Genomic DNA, 13,413 nt, shown 5'->3' on the forward strand with positions numbered 1-13,413 from the left:
TTGCTGTCATTGTCAAGCCAAACATTCTTTGGCATGATAGTACACACACAATGGCACTGCTAATGAGGCAAGTGCTTTCAGGCTATTAATGATCCAGGAGGTCATATAGCGTAATCAGGAAGTCTTGAGGAAGTAATGCTGCCATTGAACCCATTTTTCCAACAATGAAACAACATTTCTGCTAATGATAAACATAATGTTGATTACTACTGATTTCAAGAGTTATGTAAATTAAGGTAAATCTTTTTGACTACCAATATGTTTTGCTTTGTGTTCAATAGACCCTGCCACAGATGGATGAGTGTTTCCTGTTCATGACTCGTCTTGCACTGGGCCTGAAGCAGAGGGACCTTGCCAATTGCTTCAGTGTCTGCCAATCCACCGTGAGCTGCATCATCACTTCCTGGGCCAACTTCCTGACCTGCCTGCTTGGCTCCGCCTCCATCTGGATGTCACCAGAGAGCTTCAGTGCCCACCTGCCCACGGAGTTCAAGGACTACGCAGACACTAAGGTTCTGGTAGACTTCACAGAGCTCCGCTGCCGCTCACCGTACTCCTATCAGCGGTACAGTGAAGAGTCTTCCTACACCTTCAAGGTAATGGTGGGGATGACACCACACGGCACAGTCACGTCTGTATCTGCACTCTATCCTGGAGCTGTAAGTGTCGAGGAGATATTCCTGCAGTGTGGCATCGTTGCTCTAATCACCACAGACACGGCCATTATGGTGGATAAGGGCCTCCGTGTGGACGACCTTGTAAGGTCAACTTCCTGGTCAAAGGACACACAGATTCCAGCATGGCGCAATATGAAGGAGGATGAGACACAGATCATTGCAAAACTGAGGGGACCGGTAGAAAGGACAATGCATAGAGTCAAAGACCTCAAACTCTTTCAGACAGTGATGCCCCTGTACCTGTCAGATACAATCATTCAACTGTTCACAGTGGCATGCCTGCTGGTCAACTGCCAACATGAACAACTACCAGCAATTAAAGTACCAAGGCGCAGGCGGAAATGAAGTGAGGGGGAGTTGGGCCTCTTGCTATGTCTACTCCTATCTGGCCAGATACTGTACTGCTGGGATGGGTTTTGAAGAACCAGTAGGGGGCACTACTCTCCTCTCCTTGGTCTAAGTAGCACACAATACACCCACAAATGATACAGTTCTTCAAAGAGATGTTCAACCAGTGGAGGCTGGTGGGACGAGCTATAGGAGTGGTCGGGCTCATTGTAATGGCTGGAATGGAATTAATGGAATGGTATCAAACACATTAAAACATATGGAAACCACACGTTTGACTCCGTTCCATTTATTCCATTCCAGCCATTTCAATGTGCCCGTCCTCCTATAGCTCCTCCCAACAGCCTCCACTGTGTTCAACCAATGCTCAAGTGCTTCACTAAGTTGTTGTTGTTGGGTTGTTGTTGTTTTTTACACGCATTTGTGTACTGCACTTTCTGTAAAATTCTTTGTCTGAATTCACCTTTCCTTTCCTGAGAACACGTTTTGATATCATTTTGTTGAAGGGTTGTTAATAGAGAAAATGTTTAATGTAATTCTAGGAAGAGAGGACCAAACATCACCTAATTCACTGTATGTGCAGAGAAAGAAAGCTCTACCTCATTCCTCTGAGTGTATTGGACTGTATCACAGCTCCTCTGAAGATGGGCAAAAACAAGTGTTTTGTTCTCCACTTGACAATAAAATAACACAGTAATCTTAAAACACTCTTGTGTCAGTATAATTGCTGCAACATTAAACACGTGGTTGCTATATATCGGCTATTGAGGAAACATATGAAGAAAAGGCAATCACAGGTCATTCCTCTGCAAATTAGATATTGACTGGTTTATGAACAGTTTGTTATGATAGAGATAGTGTTTTTCACAGTTGTGCTCTTTTAGAAACAGAAACACATTTTGTCTGCATTTTATTTTACAACAAAAATACAACGTTGACAACCCAATTAACTTTCAAATTCTCAAAAATGTACTGTGTCAAATATAATGGATAATCAAGATGTGGTTGTCCCACTGGCTATCCTAAGTTGAATGCACCAATTTGTATGTCGCTCTGGATAAGAGCGTCTGCTAAATGACTTGAATGTAAATGTAATAATAAAATAAACCATAGAGCATCCAACATATAATCAATATAAATTAATAGGCACATTAATAAAAAACTTTAGTCCAAACGGTATGGTCCCTCAGTGTACCATTGACTGAGTGGTTGTGTAGTCCACAGACTTATAGTCCTAATGATCAGCCATTCTTTCTGACTGGCAGTCACCACAATACGAACACACTCAATGTCAAAGGCAATCTTGTGGTCCACGTCTTGAACCACAATGTTGCCATATTTAAACTCCCCTAAAGTGATGTAGGAAGAACACTGCCTTCCTCTCTTTGTCCCCACCAGCTTCTCTCCTACTTCCAGAGCTCCATGGTGCAGGATATCGTTCTGACGATCTTCCGTTCCTGTCACGATTTTGATTTTGCTTATTTTAGTTGATTTGTTAAAGACTATGACAAAGAAGTCTCCGGTAGAAGGGGGTTTCCCCCAAAAGTATTCGTCCACACTGCTGTAAGCCTTGGTGGTGTCATAGTTTTCAAATACATTAATGCTTGTGTACAGGCTGGCAGGAGGGTTGTCAGGGATATCAATGGAGTCTTCTTCAAAGTCATCATCCTTCAACTTGTTCTCTGCCCCCTTATATGAGGAGTAGTGGCCCATGTGCTGGAACAAGGAGGGCTTGAAGCGTATCACGTCTTTCTGGGCAAGTAGGTCCCGGAAGTGAATGAGGAGCCAGTCACAGGGCATTTCCTGGTAGAACATGAGCAGGAAGTGGGCCAGGCGTGGCAGGTCTCTTGAGTGGTAGAGCTTCCCTATGTAGCCAAGCTTGGAGAACTCCAGCATCACCCAGTAGGAGCCTTCCCTGGAGGTGACCACCTTCTTCAGGGATGTCAGAAAGTTCCGTGAGCAGCGCACATCGTCCTCCAGCATCATGTAGAAATCAGAGAGGTTGGTGCAGAAGTTGAGGAGAAAGGCGTAGTCCACATTCTGCTTGGAACGGAAGCGTACCCTGTCATCTGGGTCATTGTAGTTCCTTTTTAGCCCAACCAGTGATGGATAGTACTCCTCAGGGGCATGGATCACCAGGAGACGCCCAGCGATGATGTGGTGGGCAAACTTCCTGGAGATGTCCTGCACCAGGTTTTCACACCAGGCCAGGTCAAAGTCCGCCAGGTGGACCACCACCACAATCTCTTTCAGCTCCTCATAACTGGACTGGTCAAAAATGGATTTGATCGTCTCCATAAGGTAATTCCCTCTTTTTCTTTTCACAGATGACAACCCAATGGTTAGATATTCTAGAAACAAAAACATTGATATGATTATACATAAAATAAAATAAAGACAAATAAATGACTTTCAGGATGAAATACATTTGTATCTACATACAGTGGGGGAAAAAAGTATTTAGTCAGCCACCAATTGTGCAAGTTCTCCCACTTAAAAAGATGAGAGAGGCCTGTAATTTTCATCATAGGTACACGTTTTTCTCCAGAAAATCACATTGTAGGATTTTTTATGAATTTATTTGCAAATTATGGTGGAAAATAAGTATTTGGTCAATAACAAAAGTTTCTCAATACTTTGTTATATACCCTTTGTTGGCAATGACACAGGTCAAACGTTTTCTGTAAGTCTTCACAAGGTTTTCACACACTGTTGCTGGTATTTTGGCCCATTCCTCCATGCAGATCTCCTCTAGAGCAGTGATGTTTTGGGGCTGTCGCTGGGCAACACGGACTTTCAACTCCCTCCAAAGATTTTCTATGGGGTTGAGATCTGGAGACTGGCTAGGCCACTCCAGGACCTTGAAATGCTTCTTACGAAGCCACTCCTTCGTTGCCGGGCGGTGTGTTTGGGATCATTGTCATGCTGAAAGACCCAGCCACATTTCATCTTCAATGCCCTTGCTGATGGAAGGAGGTTTTCACTCAAAATCTCACGATACATGGCCCCATTCATTCTTTCCTTTACACGGATCAGTCGTCCTGGTCCCTTTGCAGAAAAACAGCCCCAAAGCATGATGTTTCCACCCCCATGCTTCACAGTAGGTATGGTGTTCTTTGGATGCAACTCAGCATTCTTTGTCCTCAAAACACGACGAGTTGAGTTTTTACCAAAAAGTTCTATTTTGGTTTCATCTGACCATATGACATTCTCCCAATCCTCTTCTGGATCATCCAAATGCACTCTAGAAAACTTCAGATGGGCCTGGACATGTACTGGCTTAAGCAGGGGGACACGTCTGGCACTGCAGGATTTGAGTCCCTGGCGGCGTAGTGTGTTACTGATGGTAGGCTTTGTTACTTTGGTCCCAGCTCTCTGCAGGTCATTCACTAGGTCCCCCCGTGTGGTTCTGGGATTTTTGCTCACCATTCTTGTGATCATTTTGACCCCACGGGGTGAGATCTTGCGTGGAGCCCCAGATCGAGGGAGATTATCAGTGGTCTTGTATTTCTTCCATTTCCTAATAATTGCTCCCACAGTTGATTTCTTCAAACCAAGCTGCTTACCTATTGCAGATTCAGTCTTCCCAGCCTGGTGCAGGCCTACAATTGTGTTTCTGGTGTCCTTTGACAGCTCTTTGGTCTTGGCCATAGTGGAGTTTGGAGTGTGACTGTTTGAGGTTGTGGACAGGTGTCTTTTATACTGATAACAAGTTCAAACAGGTGCCATTAATACAGGTAACGAGTGGAGGACAGAGGAGCCTCTTAAAGAAGAAGTTACAGGTCTGTGAGAGCCAGAAATCTTGCTTGTTTGTAGGTGACCAAATACTTATTTTCCACCATAATTTACAAAAAAATTCATTAAAGATCCTACAATGTGATTTTCTGGATTTTTTTTTCTCATTTTGTCTGTCATAGTTGACGTGTACCTATGATGAAAATTACAGGCCTCTCTCATCTTTTTAAGTGGGAGAAGTTGTACAATTGGTGGCTGACTAAATACTTTTTTCCCCCACTGTATCTACAGGTATATTAAAAGGTATATTTACTCTTTCGGGGCAGTGGGGTCCCAGCGAGGTAACGATATGTGACGTTTATGGTTCCAGAGAAATTAGTGAGGTCTCTGAAGGTGTGAACATATCTCTCAGAGTTTGAAGGATGCATTGATGTCTCTCTCAGCGGTCTTTTACCCGCCTCCTAAAAAACGACAGCATTGTTACTCAAATGTAAAATACAAATATGACATCATAGGAAGGAAGATCCAAAGACAGCCTACCAACATGTATCCATCCTCCATGTAGAGATTGAGGAAGAGTAGACAGGTGATCAGGACCCCCAGGAAGGGGATGGTGGAGCGTTTACGGAAACACATCTTGTCCAGGGACTTCCACACCAGCCTCATGATGGTGACACTCACTAGAGGAAGAGAAACGACAACATTAAAACAGAGCCAAATCAGTTAAAGCAAAGGATATCATTGATGCACACCGATTTCCTGTAGAGCTCACTGGAAGATTTGTATTTAATCCCCTAAAGCAAATTGTTTGAAAAAATTCGCAAAATACTGTCTGTGTACGCAGGCGAATTCGATCTACATCCCCCAAAGTCAATCCAGTTTTGTTGAATGTACAGTATGTCTGTGCGAGTGTGTATACTGTGTACACAGAACTGCCTTTACCATGTTTGTTGATGTGCTTGTTTGAAGTCAGCAGTGCACGTATGCATATGTAAGGTATGTACAGTGGGGAGAACAAGTATTTGATACACTGCCGATTTTGCAGGTTTTCCTACTTACAAAGCGTGTAGAGGTCTGTAATTTTTATCATAGGTACACTTCAACTGTGAGAGACGGAATCTAAAACAAAAATCCAGAAAATCACATTGTATGATTTTTAAGTAATTAATTTGCATTTTATTGCATGACATAAGTATTTGATACATCAGAAAAGCAGAGCTTAATATTTGGTACAGAAACCTTTGTTTGCAATTACAGAGATCATAGGTTTCCTGTAGGTCTTGACCAGGTTTGCACACACTGCAGCAGGGATTTTGGCCCACTCCTCCATACAGACCTTCTCCAGATCCTTCAGGTTTCGGGGCTGTCGCTGGGCAATACGGACTTTCAGCTCCCTCCAAAGATTTTCTATTGGGTTCAGGTCTGGAGACTGGCTAGGCCACTCCAGGACCTTGAGATGCTTCTTACGGAGCCACTCCTTAGTTGCCCTGGCTGTGTGTTTCGGGTCGTTGTCATGCTGGAAGACCCAGCCACGACCCATCTTCAATGCTCTTACTGAGGGAAGGAGGTTGTTGGTCAAGATCTCGCGATACATGGCCCCATCCATCCTCCCCTCAATACGGTGCAGTCGTCCTGTCCCCTTTGCAGAAAAGCATCCCCAAAGAATGATGTTTCCACCTCCATACTTCACGGTTGGGATGGTGTTCTTGGGGTTGTACTCATCCTTCTTCTTCCTCCAAACACGGCGAGTGGAGTTTAGACCAAAAAGCTATATTTTTGTCTCATCAGACCACATGACCTTCTCCCATTCCTCCTCTGGATCATCCAGATGGTCATTGGCAAACTTCAGACGGCCTGGACATGCGCTGGCTTGAGCAGGGGGACCTTGCGTGCGCTGCAGGATTTTAATCCATGACGGCGTAGTGTGTTACTAATGGTTTTCTTTGAGACTGTGGTCCCAGCTCTCTTCGGGTCATTGACCAGGTCCTGCCGTGTAGTTCTGGGCTGATCCCTCACCTTCCTCATGATCATTGATGCCCCACAAGGTGAGATCTTGCATGGAGCCCCAGACCGAGGGTGATTGACCGTCATCTTGAACTTCTTCCATTTTCTAATAATTGCGCCAACAGTTGTTGCCTTCTCACCAAGCTGCTTGCCTATTGTCCTGTAGCCCATCCCAGCCTTGTGCAGGTCTACAATTTTATCCCTGATGTCCTTACACAGCTCTCTGGTCTTGGCCATTGTGGAGAGGTTGGAGTCTGTTTGATTGAGTGTGTGGACAGGTGTCTTTTATACAGGTAACGAGTTCAAACAGGTGCAGTTAATACAGGCAATGAGTGGAGAACAGGAGGGCTTCTTAAAGAAAAAACTAACAGGTCTGTGAGAGCCGGAATTCTTACTGGTTGGTAGGTGATCAAATACTTATGTCATGCAATAAAATGCAAATTAATTACTTAAAAATCATACAATGTGATTTTCTGGATTTTTGTTGTAGATTCCGTCTCTCACAGTTGAAGTGTACCTATGATAAAAATTACAGACCTCTACATGCTTTGTAAGTAGGAAAACCTGCAAAATCGGCAGTGTATCAAATACTTGTTCTCCCCACTGTACAGTTGAAGTCAGAAGTTTACATACACCTTAGCCAAATACATTTAAACTCAGTTTTTCCACAATTCCTGACATTTAATCCTAGTAAAGATTCCCTGTCTTAGGTCAGTTAGGATCACCACTTTATTTTAAGAATGTGAAATGTCAGAATAATAGTAGAGAAAATGAATTATTTCAGCTTTCATTTATTTCATCACATTCCCAGTGGGTCAGAATTTTATATACACTCAATTAGTATTTGGTAGCATTGCCTTTAAATTGTTTAACTTGGGTCAAACGTTTCAGGTAGCCTTCCACAAGCTTCCCACAATAAGTTGGGTGAATTTTGGCCCATTCCTCCTGACAGAGCTGGTGTAACTGAGTCAGGTTTGTAGGCCTGCTTGCTCGCACACGCTTTTTCAGTTCTGCCCACACATTTTCTATAGGATTGAGGTCAGGGCTTTGTGATGGCCACTCCAATACCTTGACTTTGTTGTCCTTAAGCCATTTTGTCACAACTTTGGTCATTGTCCATTTGGAAGACCCATTTGCGACAAAGCTTTAACTTCCTGACTGATGTCTTGATATGTTGCTTCAATATATCCACATAATTTTCCTTCCTCATGATGCCATCTATTTTGTGAAGTGCACCTGTCCCTCCTGCAGCAAATCACCCCCACAGCACGATGCTGCCACCCCCGTGCTTCACGGTTGTGATGGTGTTCTTTGGCTTGCAAGTAACCCCCTTTTTCCTCCAAACATAACGATGGTCATTATGGCCAAACAGTTCTATTTTCGTTTCATCAGACCAGAGGACATTTCTCCAAAAAGTACGATCTTTGTCCCCATGTGCAGTTGCAAACCGTAGTCTGGCTTTTTTATGGCGGTATTGGAGTAGTGGCTTCTTCCTTGCTGAGCGGCCTTGCAGGTTATGTCGATATAGGACTCGTTTTACTGTGGATATAGATACTTTTGTACCTGTTTCCTCCAGCATCTTCACAAGGTTCACAAGGCTGTTGTTCTGGGATTGATTTGCACTTTCGCACCAAAGTACGTTAATTTCTAGGAGACAGAACGCGTCTCCTTCCTGAGCGGTATGACAGCTGCGTGGTCCCATGGTGTTTATACTTGCGTACTATTGTTTGTACAGATGAACGTGGTACCTTCAGGCGTTTGGAAATTGCTCCCAAGGATGAACCAGACTTGTGGAGGTCTACAATTTCTTTTCTGAGGTCTTAGCTGATTTCTTTTGATTTTCCCATGACGTCAAGCAAAGAGGCACTGACTTTGAAGGTAGGCCTTGAAATACATCCACAGGTACACCTTCAATTGACTAAAATTATGTCAATTAGCCTATCAGAAGCTTCTAAAGCCATGACATACTTTTCTGGAATTTTCCAAGCTGTTTAAAGGCACAGTCAACTTAGTGTATGTAAACCTCTGACTCACTGGAATTGTGATACAGTGAATTATAAATTATAAACTTACACACACTTGTACAGTGTGTTGTACGGCCCTCCATCTCCAGCCCTCCCCAGTGGGCCTCTGGTGGAGCGCTAATCTGGGTCAAAGTGCAAGCTGCTGAGAAGGGCCTGAGAGAGGCTCGCTCACACATGAATCATTCCTCCCGCCTCCCGTCCTCATTACGCTCGCCACTGATGGAACCACAAAGCCTTTCATGTTTCCTTCTGATCTTAAAGGTAAATACCCAGAGAGCTTTCACTCTGGAAGCAGCCTGGATCAAAATCCTTATTCAATAGGAGCATATTGTTCCCCTATAGCACAGAAGTAAGAGAGAGGTTGGTGTACCTGGAAGTGTTGCTGAGAGACTTGCACTATATTTGTATCAATATGAGGTGTGCTATTGCAGGGTTCTCTGATTGCAAATTAACATTTTATGTCATGTATAAACAGCCTCTGAGATGGATTTATGTTGACAGGAATGAATTGATTGTACTCTGCCCATAAAAAACATATTATTGAAGAGGTGAACATTTTCTTTACAGACAGATAACTGGTCTCTTTTCAGCGTGTGCCTGGCACTGCCTGCACACCAGCCGAGTTCCACCCTTGGCTCACTTCCTAACAATTTCCAAGCTTCCTGTAAAATGAATATGAATATGCATCGCTGTTCAAGTGAATCCATTTGCAAGACAGAATGATAATGAAGAGAAAGTCCTTTCAAAAAAGCCAATTCATTTTATGTGAAACGGCTGCTCAATGCGGCTAATGAGATGCCATTTTAATAAGCGGGTGTGTTGTACAACAAAGCCATTTGGTAAACACTGCTGTTCATTTGTTTGATGACAACATACAGGTATCATGCAGCCTAGCTTTCTGCATCAGCCAACTTGTTGTTGCCTTGTCAAACATGGGGACCAGTGAGTCGAGTTTAAAGTTCTCCAAGCTTTGTACCGGCCTCTTCAAATATTCATGCCCAACACTGTGTGTTCAGTCTTCAGCACATTAAGTTAATGTAGGCTATCCCTCGCCACTGATACAGTGGGGGCTGAAGCACTGCAACCAGCCAGGCACAAAATAGCTTCACTGCTCTTAAACCTACAATTTCATCAAATCCATCACTAAAAATTATACTACAAATGACAGTCACATTTACCCTGTAACAATGACAAGTAGCCAATACATGACACCATGTGACACCAATCTCTTCAACCAGCCCAGTCAGCTACTTGATCTATGAGGCCCTTACTGGATGTATGATGACTGCGTTATTGTCCATAGCCTTAAAATATTCAACCTATGATCATAAAATAGGATAATGTTGTACATAAAGCTACGCCATTTATTCACTCAGCTGTAGCAGTCACATCTCTCTCCTTCCAAATGGCAGTGATGCTGAATGTGTTTACGGTGTCATTGAGTGTCCTCTCACCCCCCCCCCCCCTCCCCCCCTCAGTGCTGCTGGGCTCTGACTGGGGAGTCCATTTTGTCACCTTGTGTCATTCTGCCTTAGATTGGACATGTATGGAGGATTATTGCCTTGTGTGTGATGATGGGCACTGAGCCTGGCCTGGCCTGCTCTTTCGCTCATCTTGTTTGTGTGGGCTGTCAAAGCTCCGCTGGAGGAAGGAGAAATCGATTATCTGGGTTATGGGTGTTAGTGGACATTTCAGTTTGTTTTATTGTGTCTCGGGGAAAGCATCCATAACGTCACTAATAATAATAGCAATGACTATTGAGACAACAAAGAAGATGAAATAGGGAAGGAAGATGGAGTACTTCTTCCAAATGATATGGATATATCCATCAGACATGCACACAGGTATGAGGAGCTGCAAATGCAGCTGAGATTGTCTGGCCAATATGTACGTAACCATATTCATTAAAAACTCTTAGATATAAGGTCCCCTTTCTGTAATCGGTTCCGACCGTCATTTTTGCTTAGAAATCGACCTGTGGACACCGTAGATCAAAATTGAGCGAAAGCCCTGGTTCCCACGGACACAGTAATGTTTTTTCTGAACCTGTGTGACATAGTATGTCAAATCTGAAACCACTTGAAGCTGGGATGTCCCTACTACCATTTCATTCGCTCTTCCGACTGTCTATCAACTCCTGGCTCCTACATCTCAGCCACTGACAAAGCATATGCCTGTAATCGTTACATCGTAGCGCAGCAGGAGAGAGTGTTTTCATCAGGGTAGCGCATTCAGAGATTTATAGCATCTCAAATCATTCATAGATTTTAAACAAAAAAACACTTTCTGTTTGTGATAGACAGAGATGAAAGGTGAGTTCCTACCGAGTTCAGGAAGCCAAGCTAGAGCTCTGTGAGACGTTCACAGCAACGGGGGAAGACGTTTTGACCAAAAGAGACCTTTAGAAAATATGTACATTTCCTCTAACACTAAACATAGAAATATGTATTTTACAGTTATAAGGAAGGTGAAATCTTACAGTTAGTGGTTTTATAATTTTATTATACTATATTTAGAAAGTATATAAGTCATTTCAAGCCTTATTCATACGGTTTTGTTGAATAGGAAATACATCATATAAAATATTTCGTATATTCATATTTTTTTATCATATTTGTACTGTGTACTTGAGCTTGTCCTCAAAAGTGACTACATCTCAGCATTTAAATTATTTTTTAATCATTTCTTTGAGTATGCAGCATTACTAGTTATTGTTTATTGCCCCCTCATAATAAATAATTACTACATAGATGACATTTTAGATTACATTTAGTTACATTTAACTGGTTAATTACATCATCTCTGTTTTTATCTCATGCTGTTCCACTTGAATGTTTCCAGTGCAACTGTTGATATTTGATGTCAGATTAAATGTCAGTTCCTAGGGCTGATCACTTGGCTACTCTACATTATTTTACAGATTGTAAAATCTAGAATCTAGAACTAGTGGAGCAGTGGATCCATCCAGACCCCTGTGTTTCTACACAGGGAGAGAGTTAGTGAACAGTGCAGTTCCACTGGGCACAAACTGGTTGAATCATCATTGTTTCAACGTAATTTGTTAAGTATTGTGACGTGGAATCTATATAGAAAATACATTGGATTTGCAAAAAGTCATCAGCGTAAACTGTTTTTTTTTGTTGGGTGAAATTCCAACCACAGAATTATGTCATCATGGTAACCAATTTTCAACATAGACAAACCTTGTATAAAATATATTGAATTTGTACCTTTGAAACAACGTCAGATCTTCAACGATATATCAACTAGCAGAAAAAAAAACTATAGGCTGGGCAACACCTCCTACTGGAGATTTGACCTATCTACAGCTGTCCATTTGGTCTCCAATCCAGGGTTTTAACCAAGCCCTGTTTAGCTTTGATATTTGTCACTGACTACTACCAATGTGCTTTCGTGACAAAGATTATTAAGAAATCTCTTAATAACCAAATAGATTTACTGTTGCTATCAAAGTCATTCCAAAGGTTTAACAGAGCAAATTAAATCTAACCATACTCTATAAGTCATATATCATCAATGATACTGTTTAGGCCTATATAGCATTTGCGAACTCATCAACAGCTATTGTTTCAATTCAACCCAGGGTTCAACTAAAAATAGGCAATACATATAGGCCTAGGGTTTCAAGCTTTGGTTGATGTCAAATTTTATCTTCAAGTTAAAGGAAAAGTCCACCCAAAAACTATCTTTTGGTATTTGTTTTATTACTACATTGTTGACACAGTCCCAAAATGTTTTGCTTTTCACCAATCAAGTTTTCAAGATATGTAACTTTCAAAACAGAAATCATCCCCGTATGATGCATTTTGCATCATAAAATGCTGCGTTTGCATCATATGATGCAAAATGCATCATACAGGGATTATTTCTGCATTTTGAAAGTTACATATCTTGAAAACTTAATTGCTGACAAGCAAAACATTTTGTGACTATGTCAACAATGGACTAATGAAACAAATACCAAAATATAGTTTTGGGGTGGAATTCTCCTTTAATAATGAATATGTTGGATTCATGTCTCCATTTCAACTAAAATCTAAGTTAAAGAATAGGAGTAAATCAAATCAAACTTTATTAAAAGTGCATTTAAAGTTTGATTTGATTTGATGTAGTCCTATTCTTTAACTTAGATTTTTGGTTAAGATGGAGACGTGAATGCAACATATCAATTATGCATTTGTAGACAAACTGGAATTAAAGTCACACTAAGTCAGTGGCACAAAATATACAACTCCTTCAAATGTTGATATTTTGTTGCATTGACAACCAAACACAATTCAATATCACTTTTGCAAATACAGTAAATAGCCTATTAACTTGTCAACCAGTTATCAAATGATATGTTGGATTCACATCTCCAACTAAACCAAAATGTTAAAAAAAAAAACTGAAATATAACATTTACATAATTATTCAGACCCTTTACTCAGTACTTTGTTGAAGCACCTTTGGCAGTGATTACAAGCTTGAGTCTTCTTGGATATGAAGTCTACAAGCTTGGCACACCTGTATTTGGGGAGTTTCTCCTGTTCTTCTCTGCAGATCCTTTCAAGCTCTGTCAGGTTGGATGGGGAGCGTTGCTGCACAGCTATTTTCAGATCTCT

General features: G+C 41.8%; 1 protein-coding gene across 1 annotated transcript; it reads right to left on the reverse strand.

The window, feature by feature from the left end:
- Positions 1-2,189: 2,189 nt before the first annotated feature.
- LOC311135240 (alpha-1,3-mannosyl-glycoprotein 4-beta-N-acetylglucosaminyltransferase C-like) lies at positions 2,190-5,429 on the reverse strand (the record flags this gene model as incomplete). Its single annotated transcript, XM_084169179.1, has 3 exons — positions 5,301-5,429; positions 5,074-5,221; positions 2,190-3,376 (listed from the first exon to the last, which is right to left on the reverse strand). Exons 1-3 carry the CDS (start codon positions 5,424-5,426, stop codon positions 2,190-2,192), a joined length of 1,461 nt encoding a protein of 486 aa, XP_084025305.1. The 5' UTR covers positions 5,427-5,429.
- Positions 5,430-13,413: the final 7,984 nt, after the last annotated feature.

Source organism: Coregonus lavaretus (genome assembly GCF_964263955.1).
Source record: "Coregonus lavaretus genome assembly, chromosome: 9".
NCBI classification, from domain to species: domain Eukaryota; kingdom Metazoa; phylum Chordata; class Actinopteri; order Salmoniformes; family Salmonidae; genus Coregonus; species Coregonus lavaretus.